At 54.0% G+C, this 24,207-nt stretch overlaps 11 protein-coding genes across 11 annotated transcripts; 6 read left to right on the top strand and 5 right to left on the bottom strand.

The window, feature by feature from the left end:
* Positions 1 to 23: 23 nt before the first annotated feature.
* On the bottom strand, positions 24 to 802 carry NCS57_00563300 (L51-S25-CI-B8 domain-containing protein; the record flags this gene model as incomplete). Its single annotated transcript, XM_053055549.1, has 3 exons — positions 24 to 489; positions 545 to 648; positions 764 to 802. The coding sequence occupies 3 exons, from the start codon at positions 800 to 802 to the stop codon at positions 24 to 26; spliced, it is 609 nt and encodes a 202-aa protein (XP_052914504.1).
* Positions 803 to 1,070: 268 nt separating this feature from the next.
* Positions 1,071 to 3,343, top strand: NCS57_00563200 (uncharacterized protein; the record flags this gene model as incomplete). The annotated part of the gene is made up of 2 exons (XM_053055548.1): positions 1,071 to 1,623; positions 1,674 to 3,343. The coding sequence occupies exons 1-2, from the start codon at positions 1,104 to 1,106 to the stop codon at positions 3,341 to 3,343; spliced, it is 2,190 nt and encodes a 729-aa protein (XP_052914503.1). The 5' UTR covers positions 1,071 to 1,103.
* Positions 3,344 to 3,742: 399 nt separating this feature from the next.
* NCS57_00563100 (Type 1 phosphatases regulator) lies at positions 3,743 to 4,267 on the top strand (the record flags this gene model as incomplete). The annotated part of the gene is made up of 2 exons (XM_053055547.1): positions 3,743 to 3,941; positions 3,996 to 4,267. The coding sequence occupies 2 exons, from the start codon at positions 3,743 to 3,745 to the stop codon at positions 4,265 to 4,267; spliced, it is 471 nt and encodes a 156-aa protein (XP_052914502.1).
* Positions 4,268 to 4,503: 236 nt separating this feature from the next.
* On the bottom strand, positions 4,504 to 5,088 carry NCS57_00563000 (uncharacterized protein; the record flags this gene model as incomplete). Its single annotated transcript, XM_053055546.1, has 1 exon — positions 4,504 to 5,088. The coding sequence occupies one exon, from the start codon at positions 5,086 to 5,088 to the stop codon at positions 4,504 to 4,506; it is 585 nt and encodes a 194-aa protein (XP_052914501.1).
* Positions 5,089 to 5,496: 408 nt separating this feature from the next.
* On the top strand, positions 5,497 to 6,583 carry NCS57_00562900 (uncharacterized protein; the record flags this gene model as incomplete). The annotated part of the gene is made up of 4 exons (XM_053055545.1): positions 5,497 to 5,529; positions 5,625 to 5,748; positions 5,813 to 6,119; positions 6,169 to 6,583. 4 exons carry the CDS (start codon positions 5,497 to 5,499, stop codon positions 6,581 to 6,583), a joined length of 879 nt encoding a protein of 292 aa, XP_052914500.1.
* Positions 6,584 to 7,311: 728 nt separating this feature from the next.
* On the bottom strand, positions 7,312 to 9,569 carry NCS57_00562800 (Glucoamylase; the record flags this gene model as incomplete). The annotated part of the gene is made up of 6 exons (XM_053055544.1): positions 7,312 to 8,414; positions 8,466 to 8,597; positions 8,648 to 8,721; positions 8,768 to 8,915; positions 8,967 to 9,188; positions 9,236 to 9,569. 6 exons carry the CDS (start codon positions 9,567 to 9,569, stop codon positions 7,312 to 7,314), a joined length of 2,013 nt encoding a protein of 670 aa, XP_052914499.1.
* Positions 9,570 to 11,411: 1,842 nt separating this feature from the next.
* NCS57_00562700 (uncharacterized protein) lies at positions 11,412 to 13,421 on the top strand (the record flags this gene model as incomplete). The annotated part of the gene is made up of 2 exons (XM_053055543.1): positions 11,412 to 12,231; positions 12,289 to 13,421. 2 exons carry the CDS (start codon positions 11,412 to 11,414, stop codon positions 13,419 to 13,421), a joined length of 1,953 nt encoding a protein of 650 aa, XP_052914498.1.
* Positions 13,422 to 14,458: 1,037 nt separating this feature from the next.
* On the bottom strand, positions 14,459 to 17,210 carry NCS57_00562600 (uncharacterized protein; the record flags this gene model as incomplete). Its single annotated transcript, XM_053055542.1, has 3 exons — positions 14,459 to 15,282; positions 15,409 to 16,371; positions 16,481 to 17,210. 3 exons carry the CDS (start codon positions 17,208 to 17,210, stop codon positions 14,459 to 14,461), a joined length of 2,517 nt encoding a protein of 838 aa, XP_052914497.1.
* Positions 17,211 to 18,269: 1,059 nt separating this feature from the next.
* On the top strand, positions 18,270 to 19,598 carry NCS57_00562500 (Ornithine carbamoyltransferase, mitochondrial; the record flags this gene model as incomplete). The annotated part of the gene is made up of 5 exons (XM_053055541.1): positions 18,270 to 18,310; positions 18,362 to 18,372; positions 18,424 to 18,767; positions 18,821 to 19,508; positions 19,558 to 19,598. The coding sequence occupies 5 exons, from the start codon at positions 18,270 to 18,272 to the stop codon at positions 19,596 to 19,598; spliced, it is 1,125 nt and encodes a 374-aa protein (XP_052914496.1).
* Positions 19,599 to 19,763: 165 nt separating this feature from the next.
* NCS57_00562400 (Acetohydroxy-acid synthase small subunit) lies at positions 19,764 to 20,755 on the bottom strand (the record flags this gene model as incomplete). Its single annotated transcript, XM_053055540.1, has 2 exons — positions 19,764 to 19,944; positions 19,998 to 20,755. 2 exons carry the CDS (start codon positions 20,753 to 20,755, stop codon positions 19,764 to 19,766), a joined length of 939 nt encoding a protein of 312 aa, XP_052914495.1.
* A 948-nt stretch (positions 20,756 to 21,703) lies between these two features.
* Positions 21,704 to 23,790, top strand: NCS57_00562300 (KH domain-containing protein; the record flags this gene model as incomplete). Its single annotated transcript, XM_053055539.1, has 9 exons — positions 21,704 to 21,905; positions 21,983 to 22,230; positions 22,379 to 22,400; positions 22,449 to 22,501; positions 22,550 to 22,714; positions 22,766 to 22,974; positions 23,026 to 23,382; positions 23,456 to 23,669; positions 23,767 to 23,790. 9 exons carry the CDS (start codon positions 21,704 to 21,706, stop codon positions 23,788 to 23,790), a joined length of 1,494 nt encoding a protein of 497 aa, XP_052914494.1.
* Between the last annotated feature and the right edge of the window lie 417 nt (positions 23,791 to 24,207).

Genomic DNA, 24,207 nt, shown 5'->3' with positions numbered 1-24,207 from the left:
CATCTTTTCTGGTCCGTCGTCACTCATGACTCCTCCTCCTCGGCAACGCCACCAGCCGCCCGGGCTCGCTTCAGCATGTCCTCCTCGCGCTTCTTCTCCTCCCGGAGTTCCCTCATGCGGTCCCTGTCGACCTCGGCCTGCTTGCGCATGGCCTCGATCTCCTGCAGCTCTCGGATCTCCTCCTTGGTGGGCTGGATGACGACGGCGCGGGTCTCGGCCAGGACGTACTCGAGGATGTGCGACGAGTGCTTCTCGCTCATGTCGATGGTGACGACCCTCTCGTCGGCATCTGGGGGAGCGGCCTTGGAGAGGTTGTCGCGCGAGGAGGCGGGCTGGTTGCGAGTCGCGGGGGGTGGAGAGGATGCGTCGGGTTTGCGGAGGTAGATGGAGAGGGTGGGCTTGTTCTCGCTTTGGGTGTGGCGGTTGACGATCATGGGGACCGAGGGGTTGTGGTACTTTAGCCGGGGGAGGTTCTCTCGCCAGAACTTTCTGTTGGAGGGGACGTTAGATATGATATGCTTCCCATGTAGGCGAGGTGACCAACTTGGCTCCCATATGGCCCTTGAGGCTCTTGGCAAAGTCCATGTGTATTCTAGTTACCTCCGGGGGGAGGACTGCAGCGCCGGGACCGCATTTTATGTTGATCAGCTGTAAACGGCGTAAGCATTGGGTCGTCTTTCGGTCGTTCAATGGCGAGATATATCTACCTTCTGTAGAGCTTGTCAGCGGTCTATTCTCAAGTCATTGTGCACAATTGACTTACCCTACGAAGCGTGTTGAGACGTTCGCCGAGAGACCTCATCTTGAACCACGCAAACCCTCGATTGGAAATGCGCTAATGTTCTCCCGAGATCTAGAGGCTTTCGCGATGGCTTCGAAAAGTCGACGCTCAAGACCCAGAAAATCAACCAGACCCTGCCCGTCTTTCGACAAAGTGCGGGCCGAGCGTTGACCCGGGATGGGAAATGTTTTAAGTGGGGCCACCCACATGTCGCGTGCCAAGGATCTTGGAGTTGGGTGGAATTTTTTGGAGGCGGATTTCTTCTAAGTCGGTTTTTTTTTGGTTTGCGATCATCTTCAACTTGAAGTTGTTTCGAAACGCAATGCACCGAGCATTGTCGGCCCGATGGCTCAATCGGGCACTCAGCATCGGTGAGGCATCGGCTTCATCGAGTGTTCCTCTTTTCTTGTGTCCTGCGGTTGGATCAGCTCGCCATATCAGAACGCCCAGAGTTGCGCCGTCTTCAAGAACCACGACACTATATTCTCGACGATTCAACCATACAGAGGCGGCTACTCAAGATGTCCCCGTTACCGAAACCGAATTGCCCCCAAAAGAAGCTCCCGCAGAGCCTCGGAGACGACTGCCATTGAATTGTACGGGATGTGGCGCCTTTTCGCAAACGGCTGATCCTCAGCTGCTGGGGTACTTTGATTTGAATAGCAAAAGGGTCAAGAAGTGGTTGAACCCAGAGGCATATGAGCCTAAGCGCACGGCGAGCGAAGAGGACGGAGTTGTGGATGATGTGCTCAAGACGCTGGATCAGAGTCAGCTGGAGGCGCTTGGCCTGAAACCGTCCCTCTTGATGTCTGGGGCAGAGACAGAGGGCGATGTTGCTCCCAGTGGGTACATTTCCTGGCCATTCATGCAATTGAAGCTAATATACTGGCAGAAGCACCTCCTCAAGACAAGCAGCCTGTATGCGACCGATGTCACAACTTGCAGCACTACAGCACGACGAGTGACACGGCCAAAGTCACCATGTATCATCCTACAGTAGAGTCGCTGCGCGAAACGATCGAAGAGTCACCGCACAAGTACAACCACATTTACCACGTTATCGACGCCGCCGACTTTCCCATGTCGTTGATCCCGCGACTCAATGTTCTGCTCGGAGACATCCCCATAAGGACACGCAACAGACGATCGCGAGCGGGCAAGTACCAGAAGGACCGGCAAACAGAACTTAGCTTCATCATCACCCGTGGCGACTTGCTGGGACCTACTAAGGAGATTGTTGATTCCATGATGCCCTACCTGCGTGAGACGCTGCGAGACGCTTTGGGTCGAGTCGGAGGCCGTGTGCGACTGGGCAACGTCAAGTGTGTTAGTGCGCGACGAGCATGGTGGACCAAGGATGTCAAGGAAGATATCTGGCGTCGTGGTGGTGCGGGCTGGATGGTTGGAAAGGTCAACGTGGGCAAGAGTCAGCTTTTTGAAGCTGTCTACCCCAAGGGCAGGATGAATATGGGCAAAGATGCGGAGCGGGCATCGGTGTCGACATATCCTCGGGAGGCTGTCAACACAGAGTCAATTGCTACCGATCAAGACGGAGAAGGCGACTGGGAAGATGTGGACGTTGGAGACTTGCTGCCCCCGGCGCAGCCCGCCAAGAACTATCCCGATATGCCGCTGGTTTCGTCGCTACCTGGAACGACTGCATCGCCGATTCGAGTACCATTTGGCAACGGAAAGGGCGAGCTGATTGATCTACCCGGTCTGGCACGAAGCGACCTGGACTTGTTTGTCAAGGAAGAGTGCCGGCAATCCATGATCATGAAGAAACGGATCGTCCCTGAGCAGGTCTCGCTGAAGCCAGGGAAGTCGCTTATCCTCGGAGGAGGACTTATTCGTATTACACCCAAAAACCCCAACATGGTGTTCCTCGCCTATAACTTTACACCCTTGGAGGAGCATCTCACACAGACCGACAAGGCGATTGCTTTCCAGGAGCAGACGCGCGAGTCTATTGGTGTCCCGAGCATCATGCTGCCTGGTGTTGGAGACAAGATGCGGCATGCTGGAACTTTCAAGTTGTCTCACGACGTCACCAAGATACGAGCGGGCCCCCTGACGAGGAAGAACGCAGTCGGACTGACGGTTGATCGGTTACCGTTCCGAGTGGTTTCGACCGACATCCTCATTGAGGGCGTTGGCTACGTTGAGTTGGTGGCTCAGGTTCGGGCTCAGGACCTCGCTGTGCCTTTGATCACCCCACCCCGAGAACCACCACCACCTGTAGAGCGAGTGACGCAGAAGGGGGAGTTTAGCTCTGATCCTTTCCTAGCTCTTGCTGCGAAGAGGAGAGATACCAACCCAGTTAAGGTGAAGCCCGTGAAACCCAGGGAACCTGAGCCACAGGCGGAGCCGGACTGGCCAGCCGTCGACGTTTACAGCCCTGAAGGCCGATTCATTGGATCTCGTCGACCTATCAACGGATGGATGAACAACAAGCCACGAGTGCTTGCGGAGCACAAGAGAGGCCGACCACGGAGGAGCATGAAGGGGCAGAAGAAGAAGGCCAAGGCGGAGAGGCGAGGAGCCCAGATGAACTCTGAATGAGAGCACGACTGAGGAAGTCATGATGAATGACGAGTGTAAGATTTGACGCTGTATAATGTCACATGTATACTATTTGCATGAAAGCATAGACTGTAGCACTATTTGTATAACACACCCAAAACAAAACAAGGAACTTAAAGAAAGGTATATGCACTTCATGAGTGAGTGGCTTAAACATCACCTCATTGACAGGAGATGACGTGGGGGCAAACCCCGGATTTTTTCTTTGGGCTCGGCCCCTCCATGACCGACGACGATTCATTCCTTTGCCATCCGCTTCCATAACCAGCGCGTGACAAGGTCTTTTGCAAACAAATATTTCGTCCAACTCAACCTACGCTCTTTTTCTTCCTTCTCTACAAACAATCCCTTGACGACCATCACACGAGGAAATACATCATGTCACAACGACAGCAGCAGCAGAGCAATGCGCCGGCTCCTGCGCAGACGCAGACCGAGACCCCCAAAGAGCCCGAGACTGGCGAGCCGGCGCCGCGGATCCTGAGACTTCGAGGCGCACATTCTTCCAATGGGCGTTCGGTGCAGTGGGCAGAGGACGTTGTAGACAACGAGGGTCTCGGGAGGAAGAGCTCCAAGGGTATGTTCTGATTGCGGATATTCTCAAGCACGTGCTAACAAGTTGTCTCTCTAGTGTGCTGCATCTACCACAAACCCAAGCCCGTCGACGAATCCAGCGACGAATCCTCCTCCGACTCGTCGTCCGACTCAGACTCGGACTCGGAGCCCGAAGGCGCGCGACCGGCGGGCGGCAAGCGTCAGAGCTGCGGACACGGGCACGACCACGGACGGCGGGGGCGCAAGAGCGGCGGCAAGGGCAAGGAGAAGAGGGCGCCGAGTCCCAACGCGTACGAAAAGGTGCCCAAGCCGAAACCAAAGGATGGACCCGATGGCACGTCGTCATAGGATGGCAGACGGTCCGAGGGGAAGGGGAAGGATGGTGGTAAGCGGTCATGACGATATGAAGTATAGATTTCTGGGTTCATACACACAACACACATTGTTAGAAGGGTATCTCGGCGGAGGGCGGATGCTCTAGATTCAAGAGCGTGCAATTACATGGCGAATGATATACTTATGCCAATGTTTTTTTTTTTCCATTGTTGTCCAAGGGTATCATATCTGCAGCATGTGTTCCATCATCATTCTATGCCCTCAACGTCCTTCTTCCCACTCTCGACAACAAAATATCTTCCTGCCGTCCTGCCCGCAGTACCCAGAGCATCCCACCTCTCGGCTTCCGACTCGACCTTGTCCCTGACCCTCCTCGCGCGCTGGTAATGGCCCACGAGGACCTCGCTGCTCAGCGCCTCGTCCAGGTCGGCGAGTCCTATGGTGGCTTCGCTGTGGGCTGCGTCTGTCTCGTCGCGGATGGCACGTAGGGGCTCTACACCACTGGTGTCGACTCGCTGCACGGCGCGGACGAATTGCAGCTGGCTCTGGAGCGTGTTGATCATGGCAGCTTCGTCGGCTGGTGTTGGGGGTAGAGGGAGGGCCGATAGACGGAGGAGATGGTGGAGCTGGGCGGGTGTGATGGTCTCTGCCGGTGCCGACGAGGGTGATGAGGGGAGAAGACTGCGAACTGACCAGGTGGGCTTCTCAAGGATGGAGGCGGCAGTTGATTTCGAGCTTGAATTTGTCGTCAAGGTGCGAGTTGTCGCTGAGTTTATAGATCGTGTGGTGATGGCACGCCGGAGGGCGAGACGGCAAGATGAGCAGAGCGCCATTGCGGTTGATTGTGGGCCAATTGTCGAATATATATGGGCTCCTTCAGTGTCGTAAACTTATCAGAGTTGTTGCTCGTGATTGAGAGTGTATCATTGAGTTATCAATCTCTCGTGATACCAATTCCAATCTTTGAAGGGATCTGCGCTTGGCAGCGGCGGCTATTTTATGCGCCGGTACAAGGCAGTCAGCAACCCAACCCCCACTAACCGGGCTCTGACACTTGTGCCAAATGTGGCTCAGGCGACCCCGTCGTCATAGCTCAGCCGCAACTCTGCTTCCATACCTAAACTACCTTGCATCTTCAATCGCCCATCCCAAAGCCAAACTCATCTTGACGTGGCTCCTTCTTTTTACTCTTCTCCTTTGACATACTTCATTTGATACCCAGATAGCGAACCCTCACAGCCATGGCCCAAGATCCTAGAGCTCTCCTCCAAAAGGTTCCGTAACCCCTCCCCCGCCATTGTCTCCGACCCCCCGACACGCCATAAGCACACGAGTCGCAACGAATACTGACCACGTTTTCTGTCCACAGGCCCAAAAGACCCTGCAGGGCGCAGGCAGCGGCTTCAGCTTCTTTGGTGGACGCGAGGAAAAGTACCAAGATGCCGCCGACCTCTTCACCCAGGCCGCCAACGCCTTCAAGATGCAGCAGCAGAGTGCGTCCTTGCTACCTTGAACCCGATACACACCGAACGCAAGCTGATTAGACAACACGAAAAGATATTGAAGCTGGCAAGGCCTTTGAGCAGGCCGCCCAGATCCAGACCGAGAAGCTCAAGGAGCCCGATGACGCCGCAAACACCCTCGTCGACGCCTTCAAGGCCTACCGCAAGGACGATCCCCAGGCCGCCGCCAGGTGTCTGAACGTGGCCGTCGACCGATACTGCGCCAAGGGCAACTTCCGCCGCGCTGCTTCTCACAAGGAGAACCTGGGCGAGCTGTACGAGGTGGATCTCGGCGACGCAAAGAGCGCGCTCGAGTGCTACGAGCTGGCTGCTAGTTGGTACGAGGGTGATAATGCCATGGCGTAAGTTGGAAACCGTCTTATGTCTGGAGGCATCTACTAACTTGGCAAGTCTTGCCAACAAGCTCTGGCTCAAGGTGGCCGACGTGGCCGCCATTGAGGGCGACTACTACAAGGCCATCGAAAAGTACGAGCGCGTGGCCGAGCAGTCCATCAACAACAACCTCATGAAGTACAGCGTCAAGGACTACCTCCTCAAGGCGGGCATCTGCCACCTGGCCAGCGGCGACCTGGTGGCGGCCCAGCGCGCCCTCGAAAAGTACCGCGACATGGACCCCTCGTTCGCCGCCCAGCGCGAGCACCAGCTCCTGACGGACCTGTGCGAGGCCATCGAGGCCAAGAGCCAGGAGCAGTTCACCGACCGCCTGTTCCAGTTTGACCAGATCAGCAAGCTCGACAAGTGGAAGACGACTATCCTGGTGCGCATCAAGAACTCGATCGAGGAGGCGGACGATGAGTTTGCGTAGAGGATAAGAGATAGAGATGAGTACGAGATGGAATGATGGACAAACGGTTGAGTAAGCCAAATGGACTGGGATATATCACACGGAGCAACCCGCCGGGATTGTTATCCAAGGAGGAGGGAGATGGGACTTGTATGTGTCAACGATTATCATGCGTTTTGGAGGGAGGCAGCAAGTCAGGCATAGACACCAAATGAATTCATGTCAAGAAGAAACTATCAACATTTTTGAAAGTTGCGAATGGGTCATTATCAATCTGAGAGACGAGAGCCCCTATTCCCAACGACGAACCCGCCGAAGACTGACAAGCTCAAAATAGCAGAAATAACGTAAAAAGGGACATGATAGACATTCAACAATAACTATGTACAGGTGAAATTGACAAAAAAGCATCCTGCCTCTCCTATTGAGGTCCCTAACAACCAACTCGTAGTGACGTTTCTTGCGAGTTGCGGAATAGGGGGCCTGGTCGACCCAAGTCGACAACACGTTCCAGGGGGCAGAAAAGGGAAGACTATATACTAGAATGGGATTTTTGTGCAGTAGATTGAAATTTTTGTTGTAGCGGCTGCGTCGCCAGAACGTGTTTTTGTGTCATGGCATTGTGCGGATATGTTGTCCAAGACTCGACTACCGGCTCTCCCGCTGTAGAAGGGATAGAGGTATTACCCTTTCTCCTTTCTATCAGCATTAAAGCAGGTATCGATTCAGCCCTGGATCGCTCCCCGAGCTTATCCTTGCCACTTATCCGACTTGGTGGCCTTGGTGGCACAAGTCTTGGGAACAGTGTAAGAGCGGTTCGGGTCACGCTCCCACACCAGCGAGCCATCCTTCTTGATGTTGATGTACTTGTACTCGAAAGCCTGGCCGGCCTTGAGGGGGATCGTCACCTTCCACAGGGGGTTCGACGCCGTGTACTCGGAGGCGCTCAGGGAGATGGCCTTCTTGGTGTCCCAGCTGCCCAGGGCGTCGATGCTGCCGACAATCTTGATGGTGTCGCCATACTCGGTCGTGACCACCTCCTCAAAGGTGACGTCGACGGATGTGGCGATGGCGCAGCTTGTTGGGGAGGTGGTTGGTCCCCCGTCCGTAGGAGTTGGCCCCGTGGGAGTTGGCACGCCGTCCTTGGGGGTTTGCGAAGGAGGGAACGAAGTCGCCGTGGCCGACGTGTATGATCCAGCGACTGTGCTCGATCCACAGCTATTGGGAACCGAAGGAGCACCGTTTGCCCAAGTTGGAGGAACAATGCCGGCTCGGCGTTCAGTGGCCGAGAGGAAAGCAGCATATGACCACGTCAGATCATCAGCGGACATGGGCGTGCCATCGTTCTTGGAGAACTGCTCAGCCAGGGCGCCGTTTGGACCCACGTACTTGGCAACAATGCTGACGTATCCGTCGGCGTAGGTCGAGACGGCGTCGATAATCTGCTTGAAAGTAGCCGAGTCGCTGGCATATGTGCCAGTAGAAACACTTGACACCAGGTCCTTGAAGAACGACAGAGATGTATCAGTCACAGTGATGGATCCCTTCTGCTTCCAGACGTAGACAGCATCGTACAGCTGCTCAGCCGCGGCGAGTGTGGTGAGGTACCAGGGGTTGCCGTTGTAGTAGACATCTTCGATGTATCTTCCAATCGCCAGAGCAGTTCCCTGTGCGATGCCCTTGTTGATGTTGTAGGAACGGAAAGAGTCGGTGACTGCCTTGTGGTTGGCGAGGGCCTTGTCACTGCAGGGTTGGAATGTTGCCGCATCACAGCCAATGCTGGGGTCGAAGTTGTGGATAGATGCGAGGATGCTGTTAGCGTCCTTGCCGGTGCGGCCATCATTCACGTTGACTGGGTGTTGTGAGTAAAGGACGTAGTGAAGTCTATAGAGGCAAAACTTACTGTTTGAGTCGACATATTTGCCATTCGAGACCCAGTAGGTCTGCAAGAAGCAGAGTGTTTGGGGCGCGATGGAAGAATAGCTGTCGCTAGACTTACCAAGAGCCTTGGCAAGAGCACTGCCTTCGACGAGAGCTGTGGTATGGATTAGCATCTTGACTGAGAGTGAGATAGCTGGTGCTGACCTCGATATTGAGCAGCAGTCGTGAAGAATGAGCTGCCCCTGACCTCCTCCCACAAGTCAAAGCCAGTTTGGGTCCTACAGGGGTAAGCCTTTGTGGTAACGAATGTCCAAGAGAGCTCACCAATACTGAGCAACATAGTTGAGATCGTTGCGAATAACGGGCCATACAATGTCATTAGCCGTAGAGGTGTAGCCGTTGGAGATCAGCCAGTTGGCATAGGTGATCATGGCGGTAGCTCGAAGGGCGGGACCATCACGTTGAGGTCGACCTAGAGTCTGTCAGTGCCTGTGTAAGTCATGGCGCGTATCTGTCGACTCACCCCAGCCACCAGTGTAGGGGCTCAGGTTGACATAGAACTTGGCTTCACCAAGGCCAGAGCCATCCGAGAGGGATCCAGAAGGGTTGGAGACGCCCTGAAGCTTGGCTTGAGAGGCAATGTACTCCTGGATGCGCTTCTGGAGCCCAGCGTCGTACTGGTGCACAAACCTGTCGACAATATACTTGAAGACAAGAGCAGCATCTCGAGTCCAGGTATAAAAGTCTGACAGCTGTTAGTCGAGGTCATACATGTCGGATCACGGAACTCACAGTCAGGATCTTGGGTGTCTGGGGAAGCAATGACGATGCCAGCGGGAACATTCTTGGCGTGGCACCCTTCCGAACCAATGTTGCACAGAAGCTGCTCGATGGCAATCGGGCTCTCGGACTTTATGAAGTCCTCGACGCCAGATTGCCTCACTTGGATCTTATCCGCCGGTCTACCCAAGACGCTCTGAAGAGCGAGGGAGCCGAGGAGGAAAGCAGAAGACAGGATATACATGAAGGGCTGTATCAGAGAGGCTGTTGTGTTGACCGATAGGCTTGAGACTGCCTCGTCAACATCGATGAGGTCCATCGTGAGCATCTTATAGACGGCGGGCATGTCGGCCAGAGGTTCGAATACGGCAGCTCTCCACGTCCGAGTTGGTTAGATGCCGAATGGGGAGATGCGGGGACGCCCATGGGGAGTGATCGTGAGCCGTTGCGGGATAGCGAGGTGTGGTTCAAAGGGCCGAATGTTTAGAATGAGGCCGAGTAAACAGTTGATGAGTGCATACGATCCCCAGCCGTTATTGAAGTGGAAACCCGTGCTATAGTCGTCTTCACCCGGGGTATGCTGCAGAGGGAGAAATCATCGTCAACATCGACCCGTGGTGGTTTTCTCTCTTCTAGCCATGGAAGCTCACAGCTTGTCCCAAGACGTCTCATCTGACTGTCTTGCGGCGGATCGCACTGAGACATTGTCTACAGTCAGAGACCATGTGACGACATGTTCCAGTGATGTTCAGTGATGGATGTGACAGGGCAGAGCTCGGTAGCTGTGGAGGAGTGTGGGGTACCCGCCCTCCTTCACATGCCGCCGACCAAATCTGCACGATCTCATGATATTCATATTCAACCTGGAATATTGACAGGACAAGCCAGCATTAGTGGACGGATGAAATATTGCTCGGCTTCAAATGGCCGAGTGCAACACACACCAGCAAGGCACGGGGGCAGGCAGGTCAAGAAAAAGCAAGACACCAGAACATCAAGGTAAGTTTACTAACTCGTCTCAAGCATAATGAGCAAAGTGAGATCAAATTTAATAAAATGAATAAAAACATATTACAATAAGAGTAACACATAAGAGCTCCTTTATGTACTTCTTATGCTCTATTGATCATCTTTAGAAGGGGACAAGCTAACATGTTTGTACTGGTGTCTCTTTTTCCCTTGACCCGCGTGGAGGGATCGTTAGGCTCGATGTTAAGCTTCACTGACAGCTTAGACGAGCTACCCTATGCATGCAAACCGCCCAGCAGGGGTCGCAGGTCGCATCCAATAACTCGAAAAAAACGTGCTCATGACAGGCCCTTCAACAGGAGACTCCGACTTCAACTAGATGCAACCTAGTCGCATCTGGGGCCTCAGCACCGAGGACGGGCCGTAGATCGCGGAAAGTGCTTGTTTCTACTCCTGCCGAGGTGACATTATCCCCAGATTCAGGACCAAGACCCGAAGCCATGCATCGTCACCAAGCGTCGGTCCGACCAAGTGATCAGCATCGTCTGGGGTTGAACGCAACCGGCAGGCCGGAACAACGGCGTTTTGACAGCGACCAGTAGGAGACCCTGCTTGACACTGCCCTTGAGCAAGGCTAGACCTTTGCCTGCCAAGAATCGAGCGTCTCTCGGTGTGGCTGAACAGTATTAACACTGACATCACGTAAAAAAATGAATGTAAAAATCTAAGTATGTAGGCAGACCATGGTTTTCCCCAACCTCACCGACCGACGGCCTCGGAAAAGGGGGGTGGAATATAGCGTCTCGGATGCAGCGGCCAAATCACTCAAGCCGTCTTGCGACAGCGAATGAAGTAGCCAGAAGCACCCGTTTTCTCTTGGACCTGTCGATAGGATGATTGACACCATAGCAAGTTGATGGCTCCCTAGAATTATCGAGCTGCACAGCAATCGACCCTAACTCCGAGGAGAAGAGGATCGCTGGGCACAGATCCGTGATTGTAGAAGGAAAAGAGAAGGGAAAGAAAATTTCCTCGCGGCCTTGATAAAGGAAATTTTGGAGGCATATCACGTGACCACAGATCCGCTTCGCAGCCGCAAAGTGGTCCGTGCCAACTTCAAGCGCGTCTGCCTGCTCCATCCCGTCATTTCTTTATCGTAATGCAATGAATGCATCCTTGATCAAACTCCGAAAGTCGCCTTCGCGTAACGATAGCAACGATGGACGCCGCGACGATTGAAGAGACGAACCGTATTCGAATCTCCCTGGGCATGAAGCCCCTGCCTGTCCCGGGAGCCGACACATCGAATAAGCAAGAGTCCAGTGACGCCGACAGCGATGGCGAAGTGGCCAGCACCCTCGAGAGCCGCCAGGCTCAGGCCTACGACAACTACAACAAGGCCATGGAGGCCGAGAATGCGAAGAGGAAGCGCGAAGAGAAGGCTGCTGCCATTAGGAAAGCGCGAGACCAGGCCCAACTCCACGCCGTCATCGAAGGCAAAGGTTTCGGAGAAGCTGAAGAGGGTGGTGATCTGACCGCAAAGGACTGGCTCATGGGTCAGAAGAAGCGACAGAAGAAGATCGCCAAGACCAGGAAGCTCGAGGAGGAGTTGGCCGCAGCCGAAGCTGCTGCTGCGGCTGCAGTCCAGTACACCTCCAAGGACCTTGCGGGCATCAAGGTTGCGCACGACACGGCTGATTTCCTGGACGGAGATGATCAGATCCTTACGCTCAAGGATACCACAATCGAGGAGAATGAAGCTGAAGGCGATGAGCTGGAGAACCTAAACATGCGAGAGGCCGAAAAGCTCTCCGAGAGGCTTGACCTTAAGAAGAAGAAGCCTGGTTACAACCCTCACGATGATGAAGAGGGAGGTGAACGGAGTATTCTTGCGCAATACGACGATGAAATCGGTGGCAAGAAAGCCAAGAAGTTTACTCTCGACATGGATGGTGCCATCGCAGAGCTCTCAGACATTCTGGATAAGCCGGCTGAAAAGGCGCGGAAGATCCAGAGTGTCAGTCTTGACGACATTGTTGGTAAGTTCTGCTCAAATCATGGATATCCAAACCCAGAACTAACGTACCAACCCACAGGCGATACCCCTATTTCTTCAGACTACCTGGATCCTTCAAAGATCAAAGTCAAGAAGCCCAAGAAGAGCAAGAAGAACAAGGGAACAAGACAAAAGCCTGTTGATGAGGATGACATCTTTCCGATAGATGCAGCGCCTGTGGACAGCAATGCCATGGATGTCGATTCCAGTAACGGCGCAGCTAGCAAGAAGCGGAAGACGGGAGACGATACTTTTGTGGATGACGATGATCTTCAGGCATCGCTCGCAATTCAACGAAAGAAGGCCTTGAAGAAGCGGAAGAAGACCAGACCAGAGGACATCGCCAAGCAGCTCAAGGAACAAGAAGATGAGCCGGAACACGCTGAGCAAGAGGAGGGAGGACTTGTTCTGGGCGAGGTATCGGAGTTCGTGGCTGGACTAAGCAAACCTGGTGAGAACGAAGAGCGCAAACCTCGCAAGCCAAAGACAGTATCAAAGTCACCAGAACCCGACGAGGATCATCCTATGGAGGACAACGCACACGAGCCCGAAGAGGAGAAGCTGGCAACGTCGGCACTCGACGAAGTGGACGAGACTGGTGTTGAAGAAGAAAAGGCTGTTGGAGAGGGAATGGGCGCCGCCCTAGCGCTGCTAAGAGAGCGCGGTCTCGTGGAAGATACACGTGGTGACACCGAGTACAGCAACTTGCGAGACCGAGAAGAGTTCCTGGCCAAGAAGCGACGTCTGGAGGAAGAGCTGGATGATCAGGCACGTCACCAGCGTGAGCGTGACCGCATGAGCGGTAAACTCGACAGGATGTCGGTACGTGATCGTGAGGAATGGGCCCGGCAGCAAAACACATGGCGCGATCAGCAACAATCGCGACGCATGGCCGAGCTGTTCTCATCCGGATACAAGCCCAACGTCGAGCTCAAGTACACGGACGAGCACGGACGAGCCCTCGACCGGAAGGAGGCCTTCAAGCATCTCAGCCACCAGTTCCACGGCAAGGGAAGCGGCAAGGGCAAGACGGAGAAGCGCCTCAAGAAGATCGAGGACGAGAAGCGACGCGAAGCCCAGAGCATGTTTGACGCGAGCCAGTCTGCCGGCATGAGCCTGGCGGCACAGCAGCAACTCAAGAAGCGGCGGGAAGCAGGCGTTCGACTTGCGTAAAAAGAGTATCGGTTTATGACGACACAGGATTATTGGAGAGTACTGCGAATAGTAATACCGGGCAATGGACAGTTTCAGATCAAAAAGGTGCTTTTACCCTTATTTCATGTGCTCACCGAGTTGTTATTTCCTGCTGACACGATGTGAAGATAGCTACAGGTATGTGTGCCGTCTTGATCATCTACCTAACCACTCTGTCTAGGTCTATTTCGTGAATATCCAGGGAGTTCTGGATCCTGACGTGCTTGCTACTTCCTACCACCAACAGGCTGTTCTCTCCTGTTTACTCTATCCCACCCCATCCCTTCGATGATCATCAACGATACAACCATAGAGCTAGACTCTTACCTTTCCGAGATCTAGTATCCGAGCATCCCGTCCTGATCCTCGTTCATCTCTTGTCTTAGATCATCCGCCGGCAACAACACAGCGTCCAGCTCCTCTTGCATAGCTGCTGCCTCGTCGCCCTTCTTCCCACGTTGGCTCTCGCCCTTGCTCGACGCCTCTCCGGCCGTCTTGTATGTGTGAAAGCGGCTTTGGTTGTTTGTGTGAGAGGGCATTGTTGGTTGCTTGAGTGTAGATTTGGTGTGTCGAATGCTTGGGTGTAATACTTGTGTTGTATCCAAGAAGATGTGTGAATGATCTGTCGAACCCATCGTACTGTACGGGCACTGTGCCCTTCTTATACCAGTGGTAGAAAGATATCATGAGGCAGGCCATTATCATTTCCATGAACTATTGTACTTGACTATAGATGTGAATAGCTCTTGAACTAATGACTGAACGAAGGCAAACTCTCGAGCTCAATTCGGAAATCTCTGATGCCGATGTCCTCTATAATGATAACAATTACTATAAAGAAAAGAGAACGACGTTCTAAGAACAAGTTCTTGAATCTCCATGTTCTGTGCCATTCGAGCCATGTTTACACGCTCGTCCTAAAAACGCTAACCCATCGTTGACCAATAGTTACCCAAACTCCAAAGACAAAGAGCCGCCAACTCCAAAACAATCTTGAGATAATCGCAACCGCACGTTTAGAGGCTGACTTTTGCCCCGATGCCCTTGCCCCGATAATGAAGATTCTCGGTCCAGCTCCCGAGCCTGACGGTCACGTTGGCTACAGCATCGAGCTTGAGCGTTCCGCCCAGCGCCTCCTTAAGCTTGCCGTAGCCCACGCTCCCGGGTGACCATTCCACGGGGAGGCGCGGAGTCTGGGATCGACCTGGTGTTGCTGGGAAGGGAGAGTCGTGGATTATCTGACCGACTGGTTCGGTGTGGTTGTAGAAGGCGGTGGCGTTGATGTGTTCGATATAAAGAGTGTTATACTGCAAAGGTGAGAGCAGGGTGAAGGTGGCTGTAGATGATAGGATGTGAAAGGTGGCATCGGCGATGAAGCGAGGCTTTTCGTTCTCGTCCTCGCCTGGAATTCGTATCCGTGGTGTAGGGAGAGTGACGTTGATCTTGGAGAGAGCGTCTCCAATAAGAGGTATACTTGGGATGCTTCCCTTGTGCGTTCTTGCTGTCAAGGTGGTATTCTTGCCCGAGACGTAGTCTGATAGCAGCTTCCTGCCAACTTCATGTGCCTTGTCTCCTCCAAAACGGGTTGGATCCCAAGTTGCGTGGACGAGAATGTTTGTGTTCACGCCCTGGCCGAAATCGACGTTCCTGGATACAGCCTCTCCGAGTACTTGACCGTCATGGAGAATATGTATGTTGAAATAGGGGACCACGGCTGTGTATGGCGTAGGGTTGGTGATGTTGACGAAGCCCTTCATCTGAACACCCGTCTCCGAGGTTTCGACAATCTCAATCTCTCCAACCTGGGGGTTGAGCTTGCTGAGCGTGTCTCCGGGAACTCCTACAGCCTGGTCAGCGGTGGCTATCGACAGAGTTGCGAGGCACATCAAGGAAATACTTCAGCGTGTGTGATGGAGGACTGTGATCCTCGAGGGGGGTGCAAGAGATTACCACAACGAAGACGAACGTTTTACTGGAATCTTGCCCTCTGCGGGAACCTTCTTGACCGTCAAGATTCCGAGGACGGTCGAGACTTGGACATCGACTTCGGCCTTGATGTCGAGGATGAGATCCTCGTCGCCGAAGAGCAGCTTCTGCATCACTTCGCTGAACACGTCGCCATCGGTGATTGTCAAGGGTACGTCGACTACTCTTGAGGTGATGTTGAGTAGGACTTCATCGTTCGCGTCGTCTTGGACCTTTGTCGAGTTCGCCTTTTCCCAGTGACGCAGGTTGAGCTCGCCGAGCTTGCGCTTCTCGTAGAACAAATCCGCATTGGCGCGGAGCTTCTCGACCGCCAGATCAACGTTCAGCTCAGGCGGAAGAGCTGCCAACACTTGTGTCGTTCCAGAGACCCGAGGTTGGCTGTTTGGGTCGTTGACATCGGCGAAAGGATCTGGTAGCTTAAAGTCGACATCTGTTAGTGAGAAGTTGCGGATAAAGTTGTCGAATGATCGCCCGGGAAACTCGACGGGAACAGTAATTCTCTCGAGAATATTCGAGATCCATTCTGGAGTATCCGAATCATTGAGTTTCTTTCCGCGCACGAAGACCTGGGCTTCCTCGCCATGGAGGTAGCGATCCATAAAGTGATCTAGGGGAGAGGTCTCGGAGTGAGGGCACGCTCGTGTAAGGGACTCTGGGATATCACGGATGACTCCCTTGGCGTCTGCCTTGACGTCCTTGTTGGCACGAATGTGAATGGGGTCGGTAATGGCGTCTGCAACACTGATAGAGGGCAGTGATGAGTCGCAGTTGGGAACTAGGACCTCAAACCCGAGAGTCGGGACTTCAAATGACACCGGATAGTCATTGTGCACAGTCAAGGATACGTCTGCCTCAATCACTTTCCGTCCGTGGCCGTCTACCGGGCGATCGTGGAGATCGAGACGTTCTATCTTGTAGTCGGGCATGGACGGAATCTTGTTGGCTGTGAGGGCATTAGTCGAGCTCTGAAGAAAGGAAGCACTTTTGGTTTGATTAAAGTAGGGTTTTCTGGCCCAAGTACAAAGATGCAAAGGAACGGTAGAGAGATTGACCTTCAAAAACCATGGACTCGGCCACATCATGGGTTCCTAGCGGGAAGATGCCCGACTTGAGGTGAACCTGGGTCTTGCCTACCACCTTGAGTTGCTTCAACTTGCCATCCAACCAGTCGTTTGCGATCTTGCGGATGTCTTCGGCCTTGCCGGGGCTGACCTCGGCCACAAAGTCCAGTGCATTATTGTGTCCATTCACAACGTCGATAACCAAAGGAGGGATAACGGCGGTGCCGGCAAGAGCTTCGGCGTAGTCGGGGAGGTAGACTCGGACGGTCGTCTCCTTGGTCTCGAGCTTTCGCATAATACCAGTAACGGCCTTTCCGATGCGACGAGAGTTCAAGTTGTCGACACGCGAGCCGTCGAGGTAGACATTTGCACGGATGCGTGCCCGGATTCCATCGGTCGTGATATTCTCGATGGACAAGTTTGTCGGTTCGAGGACGGCGGCTTTCTCGGCATACTCTTTGACAGCGGGAGGAACAAGGAAGCCGAGGATTATAATAAGAATGACAAGGATGCCGAGGAAGGCCATGGCGATAATCGAAGGCCATCGCCATGATGTCCGGGCGCTCTTATTGTCCTGAGACTGAGGCTGGGCTGAGGATTCTTCATGCTCGTCAACCTCGCTATGTCGATCATCGCGATCCCCAAGAAGAGGCGAATTCTCGGTGGGCTGCTCCTCCCGCGTTGGCGAGAGGAGAGGCTCGGTTTCGTCGGGGGCCGTCATGGTGGGCTGTTGTCGGTGGTGAGGCCGCCTAATGTATTGGGGCTGAGGTGCGCACAAGGCGCGTAAGTCGTAGAAGTGGTCGCGGCTATGAGGGAATCCGATAGATGTGAGGATGAAGTATCACAGACACCGCAGAAGAGAGAATGGAAGACGATGAGCAACAACGTGATGGTGTAAGACAGTTGATAGAGGCAAGTTAGCACGGGCGACTCGTCATCGATGGTGAAGTCGCAGGGTGGGAATGGATTGATAAGGATGTGGGGAGGTACGGGGTATGATTGGTTCGCAATGGCCCGCGCCAGGAACCAAGCCCCACACCAAGCCCAAAGAGGAAAGTTCGCGTGGCGATTGGCCCTGGAGATCGGGGTTGGGGCCTGTTCCGAGCTCGGTGACCCTCCCTCAAGACCCTCTCATGTGAGGACGTCATATGGTGGGTGTTGCAAATATTGGATGAAAAGGTATGGTATAGTTGATTAAGAGTGATTCTAGGCCTCAGAATCCATGCCATCTCTGGTGTGTAGTAACCCAGCACTCCGGTTATTCTAGGGTTTCTGACGTCAGCATGCACGTGACCCGGGAGATGGTATGAGTGAACTTGTTGAGCTCTCCATTCTTTACATACACCAAGAGTGCTCTTTTCATGGACTCACTTTTCAGAAACTTCCCAGTCACTCAGCTCATGTTTCTCACTCTTCCCTGCAACGTCTCACCGCCAACAAACAGGGACCTCATTGTCACTGCAGAGAGCGCGCCCTTGTCACCACATTAGCGTGCAGGTTAGTGGACCAACAGGGCCCTCGCCATTGGAAATCCGGCTTCTCGGTGATGGTTCTTTACATCGACCTCAAGTAAAAAGTGCCTTTGAATATAAGAATTGTAATAACTTTGAGATACTGTGTATAGTTTAAAAAGATAGGAAGAGCTCTATGACTATGGAATAGCTGTGAGAAAATATTGCAGAGATTGTACGTCGAGTAAAAGATAAAAGTGGACCTTGATAGCTCTCGGGACCCCTCATTGGTTAGAAGGCGATCCGCGGTCCGGGAGCTCGCTCTCTGCATGCAGCATGACTCTTCCAGCTGTTGGCTCAATAAAACTTCGTCACTCGATCTCGCATAAACTCTTTCAATTCTTTTCATTGATATATCTAGACATCTGATCTGTAAGTACCATGCTCCTGGAGACCATATAGACCTCTCACTGACCCCGCCAGCCCATCCCCTCACCATGAAGTCCACTGCTTTCCGAATCGCTCGAGGTGCCGTCAATGGCCTTCAGAAGCGAGCCTACTCACAGGCCACTACCCCGAGGCATCTCATGACCATTGCTGATCTGACTCCTACCGAGTTTGCCAACCTGGTCCGTGATGCCAACACCCGAAAGATTGCTGTCAAGGGCGGAGCTCCTCATAGCATGCTCAGCGGTGGCCTCGCTGGCAAGGCCGTTGCTATGATGTTCAGCAAGCGTAGCACCCGTACCCGAGTTTCTACTGAAGCTGCTGTGACTATGCTTGGTGGTCACCCTATGTTTCTGGGCAAGGATGATATTCAACTTGGTGTGAGTGGTTTAATTGTGACCACCAACGTGGCTTAGTGCTAATACTCGACAAGGTGAATGAGTCCCTCTATGACACATCTGTTGTCATCTCTTCCATGACCTCGTGCATGGTGGCTCGAGTTGGACCTCACTCCGATGTCGCTACTCTTGCCAAGCACTCGAGCGTGCCTGTCATCAACGCCCTGTCCGATGACTTTCACCCTCTCCAGACCATTGCCGATTTCCTCACTCTGCATGAGACATTCCCAGCTAACAACACCACGGGAGCTAGCCTTGGTCTGAACGGTCTCAAGGTCGCCTGGGTTGGAGATGCCAACAATGTTCTTTTCGACCTGGCCATTGGCTGTGTCAAGATGGGCGTCGACATCTCGGTTGCCGCTCCCAAGGGATATGAGATTCCTGATGCCATGAGGCAGCTCATCAACTCTGCTGCTGAGGGCGTCATCTCCCCTGGCAAGCTCCTCGAGACAAACGTGCCCGAGGAGGCTGTCAAGGACGCCAACGTGCTGGTCACCGACACCTGGGTGTCTATGGGTCAGGAGGCCGATACCCAGAAGCGACTCAAGGACTTTGCTGGTTTCCAGATCACCAACGACCTTGCCAAGCGAGGAGGTGCCAAGGAGGACTGGAAGTTCATGCACTGCCTTCCTCGACACCCTGAGGAGGTCGCCGATGAGGTCTTCTACAGCCCTCGATCTCTGGTGTTCCCCGAGGCCGAGAACCGTCTCTGGGCCGCTGTTTGTAAGTATTCATCACAATCTTTATCAGACCCAACACTGACAATACCCAGCCGCTCTCGAGGGATTTGTCGTGAACAAGGGCAAGTTCTAAACGGAAAATGTGTACATGTCTGGTGTCTTTTTTGTTTCTACACTGGGTTGGAGGCGGAGCATTGGCGTACGAACAACAAAATAGTCATTGGAATTAAATCAACTAAACCAAATCCTTTCCTCGCCGGACGCCATGGGGCCGGGCCACCATCCATGATATCGTGACTTAGCCAGGGGGGAGCTGGCTGGCGTCGACAACCTCGTCAGCCTCCTTCACGATGGTCTCCTCGGGAGCCTCAGTCAGGGGTGATCGGGGCAGGGCCATAAGACCAGTGCGGGCAGACTCGAGAATGCCGAAGGGGGCAATCAGCTTGAGGAACGAGTCGATACGGGACTGCTTGGCGGAACTACAGAGGATGTCAGTATATCAAAAAAGGAAAGCAAGGGGTGGATGACGCACATCTCGACAATGCAGCTGTTAGTGCTGATATCGAGAACCTTGCCACCGAACTGGTGAGCAAAGTAGGTGATAGACTTGAGATGCTCGTGCTTGTGTCGGAGAGCCTGGCTGATGGCCAGCTTGCTGGGGTGGAAGTCCTTGGCGGTATCCGACAGGCTGCGCTCGATGGCCTCATGGGCGTAGTCGACCTCGAGGTCACCAGCAGCGATCTCGCGGTGGTGGGCCTGGAGCTCCTCGAAGTACTCGGGGCCAAGGATGTTGATCTTGCAGAGCAGAAGCTCACGCTGGACGAGAGCAGCGTTGGTGTAGTCGAGGACAGCCCAGACGGGGACAAGATCCTCAAGCTGTCGGCGGGCCTGCTCGACAACGCCGTCCTGGCCAGTAAGGACAATGGTCATGCGGGACAGGTCCTTGACCTCGGTGTTGCACACGACAAGAGAGTCAATGTTGAAGCCACGGGCAGCCAGGATACCAGAGACACGGGACAGGACACCGGGCTCGTTCTGGACCAGACAGTTGAGGATGTGGCGCTTGGGAGGAGCGGTAGAAGGGACCGGGGTCTCGTAGAGGATGTTGGAGACGGCGGCCTGAGCAGACCAGACTGGAGGGCTGTCGCTCACGGGCAAAGGCGCAGAGCGACGGCGAAGGGCCTTGTAGGCGATGGCAGAGGTCGATGAGGAGCTATGCCGCACAGAGGCGACACCCCTCGTGGAGACTGCCCTGCAGAGGGACGCGGCCAAGGGCCGTAGAGAGGCCATCTTGAAGAGACAGGAGAACGGGATGGTTCTCTAGCCAGAACAAGATGCTTCCCAGAGGCGGTAGAAATAGCAATTGGACCGGCAAAGGATGGATAGAGATCGTGACTCAAGGGGAGGAAAGGGAAAGGCCGAAAAAATCAATGGGCCACCGATAGGCCGGTGACCGGAGGAGGTGTGGATGGGGTAGACGGTCGGGGTTTGCGGGCACGGATCAGCTCAGCAGGGGGGGTTCCGCTGGAGCTTGTTATCGCAGCCCCGCGAAAGCGCTGAAGCCCAGCGGATGGATGGGGCTTTTTGCTGGTGAGAAGGTTGTTTGAGGGTTGATAGGTAATCTAACGGGTTTCTGAACATTGAAAAATCAAAATTTTAGAGGTGACGCTGTCCATGTGACCGCACAATGGCTGCTGCTGTCTGGTCGCACAAATGTACAGCTCCCAATCCAACTGCCATCAGATTCCCCAGATCTGTCCACGAACCCATGCAAGGCTGCGCCACAGCAACACAAACTATCCAATGAGGACCCATTTGTTGCTCACCTTTTACACTGAAGCCTGTGCTTAATCTCGGCCTCAAAACTGCTGCCCGCTCTCAAGGGCGCCGGTTTCGCGCCGACGCATGTCTCGCACAGCCACATGTGGCGGAAGGCTGGATGGAGGTCCGTGCATGAGACGACAACCTTTGTGAGGCTTTGGCGCCGGAGAAAGACCCTCACCAACCAAATCAAACCAAACCAACCAGCCTTTCTTTTCGCATCTACGAGAACAGCTCCACTTCGATACACGAGCGCTTCGGTTACCGATTTTTTACGCAGACTCTCGAAGAATCGCATCATTACACGTCGACACGGAGCTTTCGTCATAGAATCTTCTGTTAGAGATTTACAAGGGCAGACACGACTCTTGACAGACGGCCCAATCTCGTCCTGAGCACACACGTGCTTCGCGCGCCATGGATGATACCGAACGCCGAACGGTGAAGCGCTCGCGCTTCGACCAGACCGAACCCGAACCCAAGAGGGCCTCGCGATTCGACCGTCGCTCTCGATCTCCTCCGGCGCGTCGATCTGAGCCTGGAAGGGATCGCAGCCCCCTTGGAAACGATGGAGGTTCTGATCCTAAGAAGTCACCTGCCGATGCCGCTGCTGCTGCTGGTACGTGTGTTGTTGTGTTTCGCGGCCACTTTCGCGACCGCTTCTTTCTCCAAACTTGCGTCTAACCTGTCTCCCAGCTGCCGCTGCGGCTAGAATCAATGCGCAGCTCCAAGCCCGCAAAGGAATCCAACACGTCGATGTCCCTCCGATCAAGCCCGCCGAATCCTCCCCCGCCATTCCCGCGCCGACTTCGCAAAGCTCCTCAAAGACAGCTCCTGCGCTGAACGGGGAGATGTATGTCGCAGATGGCGACTATATCCAGGACATTGAAGTGAACGACTTGAGGAACCGTTACCTCCTCACCAAGGGGTCCACGCAGAAAATGGTAAATACTCTTTGAAATCCACTGATCCTCCCAGACTCGCCATGTCGGATTGCCTCTTGCACTTGAATCGAGGATATCATGCTTACACAGCTTGATAGCTCGCTTCGATACCCCCTTCGTTGCTCCTGCTGACTCCCGCTTGATTTAGATTAAAGACGAGACCGGCGCTGGTACGCAATTCCTTTCACTGTTGTAGGATTTCATGTTGACTTTGCAAGATGTCACCACTCGCGGCAATTACTATCCTAATAAGAGCATGGCCACAGCTGCTGTAAGTGTGCTTTCGTTGCAAGAGATATGTCACTGACGAGTCCTACAGAACCCTCCGCTCTACCTTCACGTCACAAGCACGTCCAAGCAAGGCTTGGAGTCGGCTGTCGCTAAAATCAATGAGCTAATTCAGCAGGAACTTCCCCAGCTCGTCGATGAGCGACGTTTCCGCCGCCGAGACCAGGAGCAAGTGGAACGAGACGAATTCGGACGAGTGAGAAACTACAGCCACTGTGTAAGATGAACAAACTGACATATCTTGCAGCGCAAATGGCCCGAAGAGAAGATCCCGATCACCCTAGAGCCTGTTCATGGATTCAACCTGCGCGCTCAGGTTGTTGGACATGGTGGTGCCTACGTCAAGCACATTCAGCAAGAGACTGGATGTCGTGTGCAGATCAAGGGCCGAGGATCTGGCTACTTGGAAGCAGCCACGAATAGAGAAAGTGACGAGGACATGTTCCTCCATGTCACGTAAGGGAATCTCAATGAGTATCTCAACACAATTGGCTAACATGCTATTAGGGGACCTGATGCCAACATGGTCGAAAAGGCCAAGGAGCTCTGCGAGGACCTGATCGCCAACGTCAAGGACCAGTATGAAGAATTCAAGAGCCGCCCCCCTCGATATGGAGGTGACCGCTATGGAGGTGATCGTAATCATTCTCACGGCGGCTCTCACGGAGGTTCCCATAACTCCTATGGCGGCTCTCATGGTGGCAGCGGCTATGGTGGTTACGGCTCTGGCTCTGGCGGTGCTTCCAACAACAGCCCGGCACCTCCTGGTGTCAACAGCCCAACCAATGCCGCCGACTACGCTGCTCAGTACGCCCAGTACTATGGAGGAGCAGATCCCTATGCAGCCTATGGCGGATATGCTAAGTGAGCACCCCTCTCTCAAACCCCTCGTGTTGACTCAACACTCCGATTGACCGATGCTAACCACGTTCTGCAGCTATGTCGCCATGTATCAGCAGTACTATGGAGCCCAGGCACAAGCTCAAACGCAGGGCCAGGGCTCTCCTGCAGGCGCTCCTGGGCAATCGGCTTCACCGCCTCCTCCGCCCCCGAGTGAGGCAGCTCCTCCGCCGCCTCCGCCGCCCAGCTCGGCGCCTCCACCACCTCCACCCTCCGGGTCTCCCCCTGCGGCTGGAGGGAGCTACGGCGCGGTATGTGGAACCCCGAGAGGGTGGGACTCCGTCCACTCTCGAGCAGCTCGAATGCATCTTGTGCCGCGTGCAGCAACTGACTAACATCTCCTTGCAGGTTCCCCCTCCTCCAGGCCTCTAAAGGGTGTGCCCCCTCCCTCCCCCCTCACAGAAACGGCCACGGCCCTCCTTTGAAGAAAAGAAAGACTTGCTTGCTGGTGTTGGAATGCTTTGGTTCTGTACGTAAACGCTCCGGCTTGCATTACGAAAAAGAGGGCGTTGATTCAGGTTCTCGTATGCGAATTCTAGTTGCTCGGTACCTAGGGAACAGTCTCGGCGCGTCGTTTGGAATGGATGCCGCCGTGCAAGCTAGCACGCACCGCATTGCTCTCTAGTAGGTCGCAAAAGATTGTTTTTGAAATAACTATTACAGGTTGAGACTATATATCTATCCTGGCCATATCAACTTGATCCAATTGAGGGGTCGTCAAACTATGACGACCCAGGACGGTTAATCTGCTTAATATCATTCTAGTACTCGTAGTGAATCTGTAGACTT

Source organism: Fusarium keratoplasticum, chromosome 4, assembly GCF_025433545.1.
Source record: "Fusarium keratoplasticum isolate Fu6.1 chromosome 4, whole genome shotgun sequence".
In the NCBI taxonomy this organism is placed as follows: Eukaryota; Fungi; Ascomycota; class Sordariomycetes; order Hypocreales; family Nectriaceae; genus Fusarium; species Fusarium keratoplasticum.
This window is presented reverse-complemented; position numbering and strand designations above follow the sequence as displayed.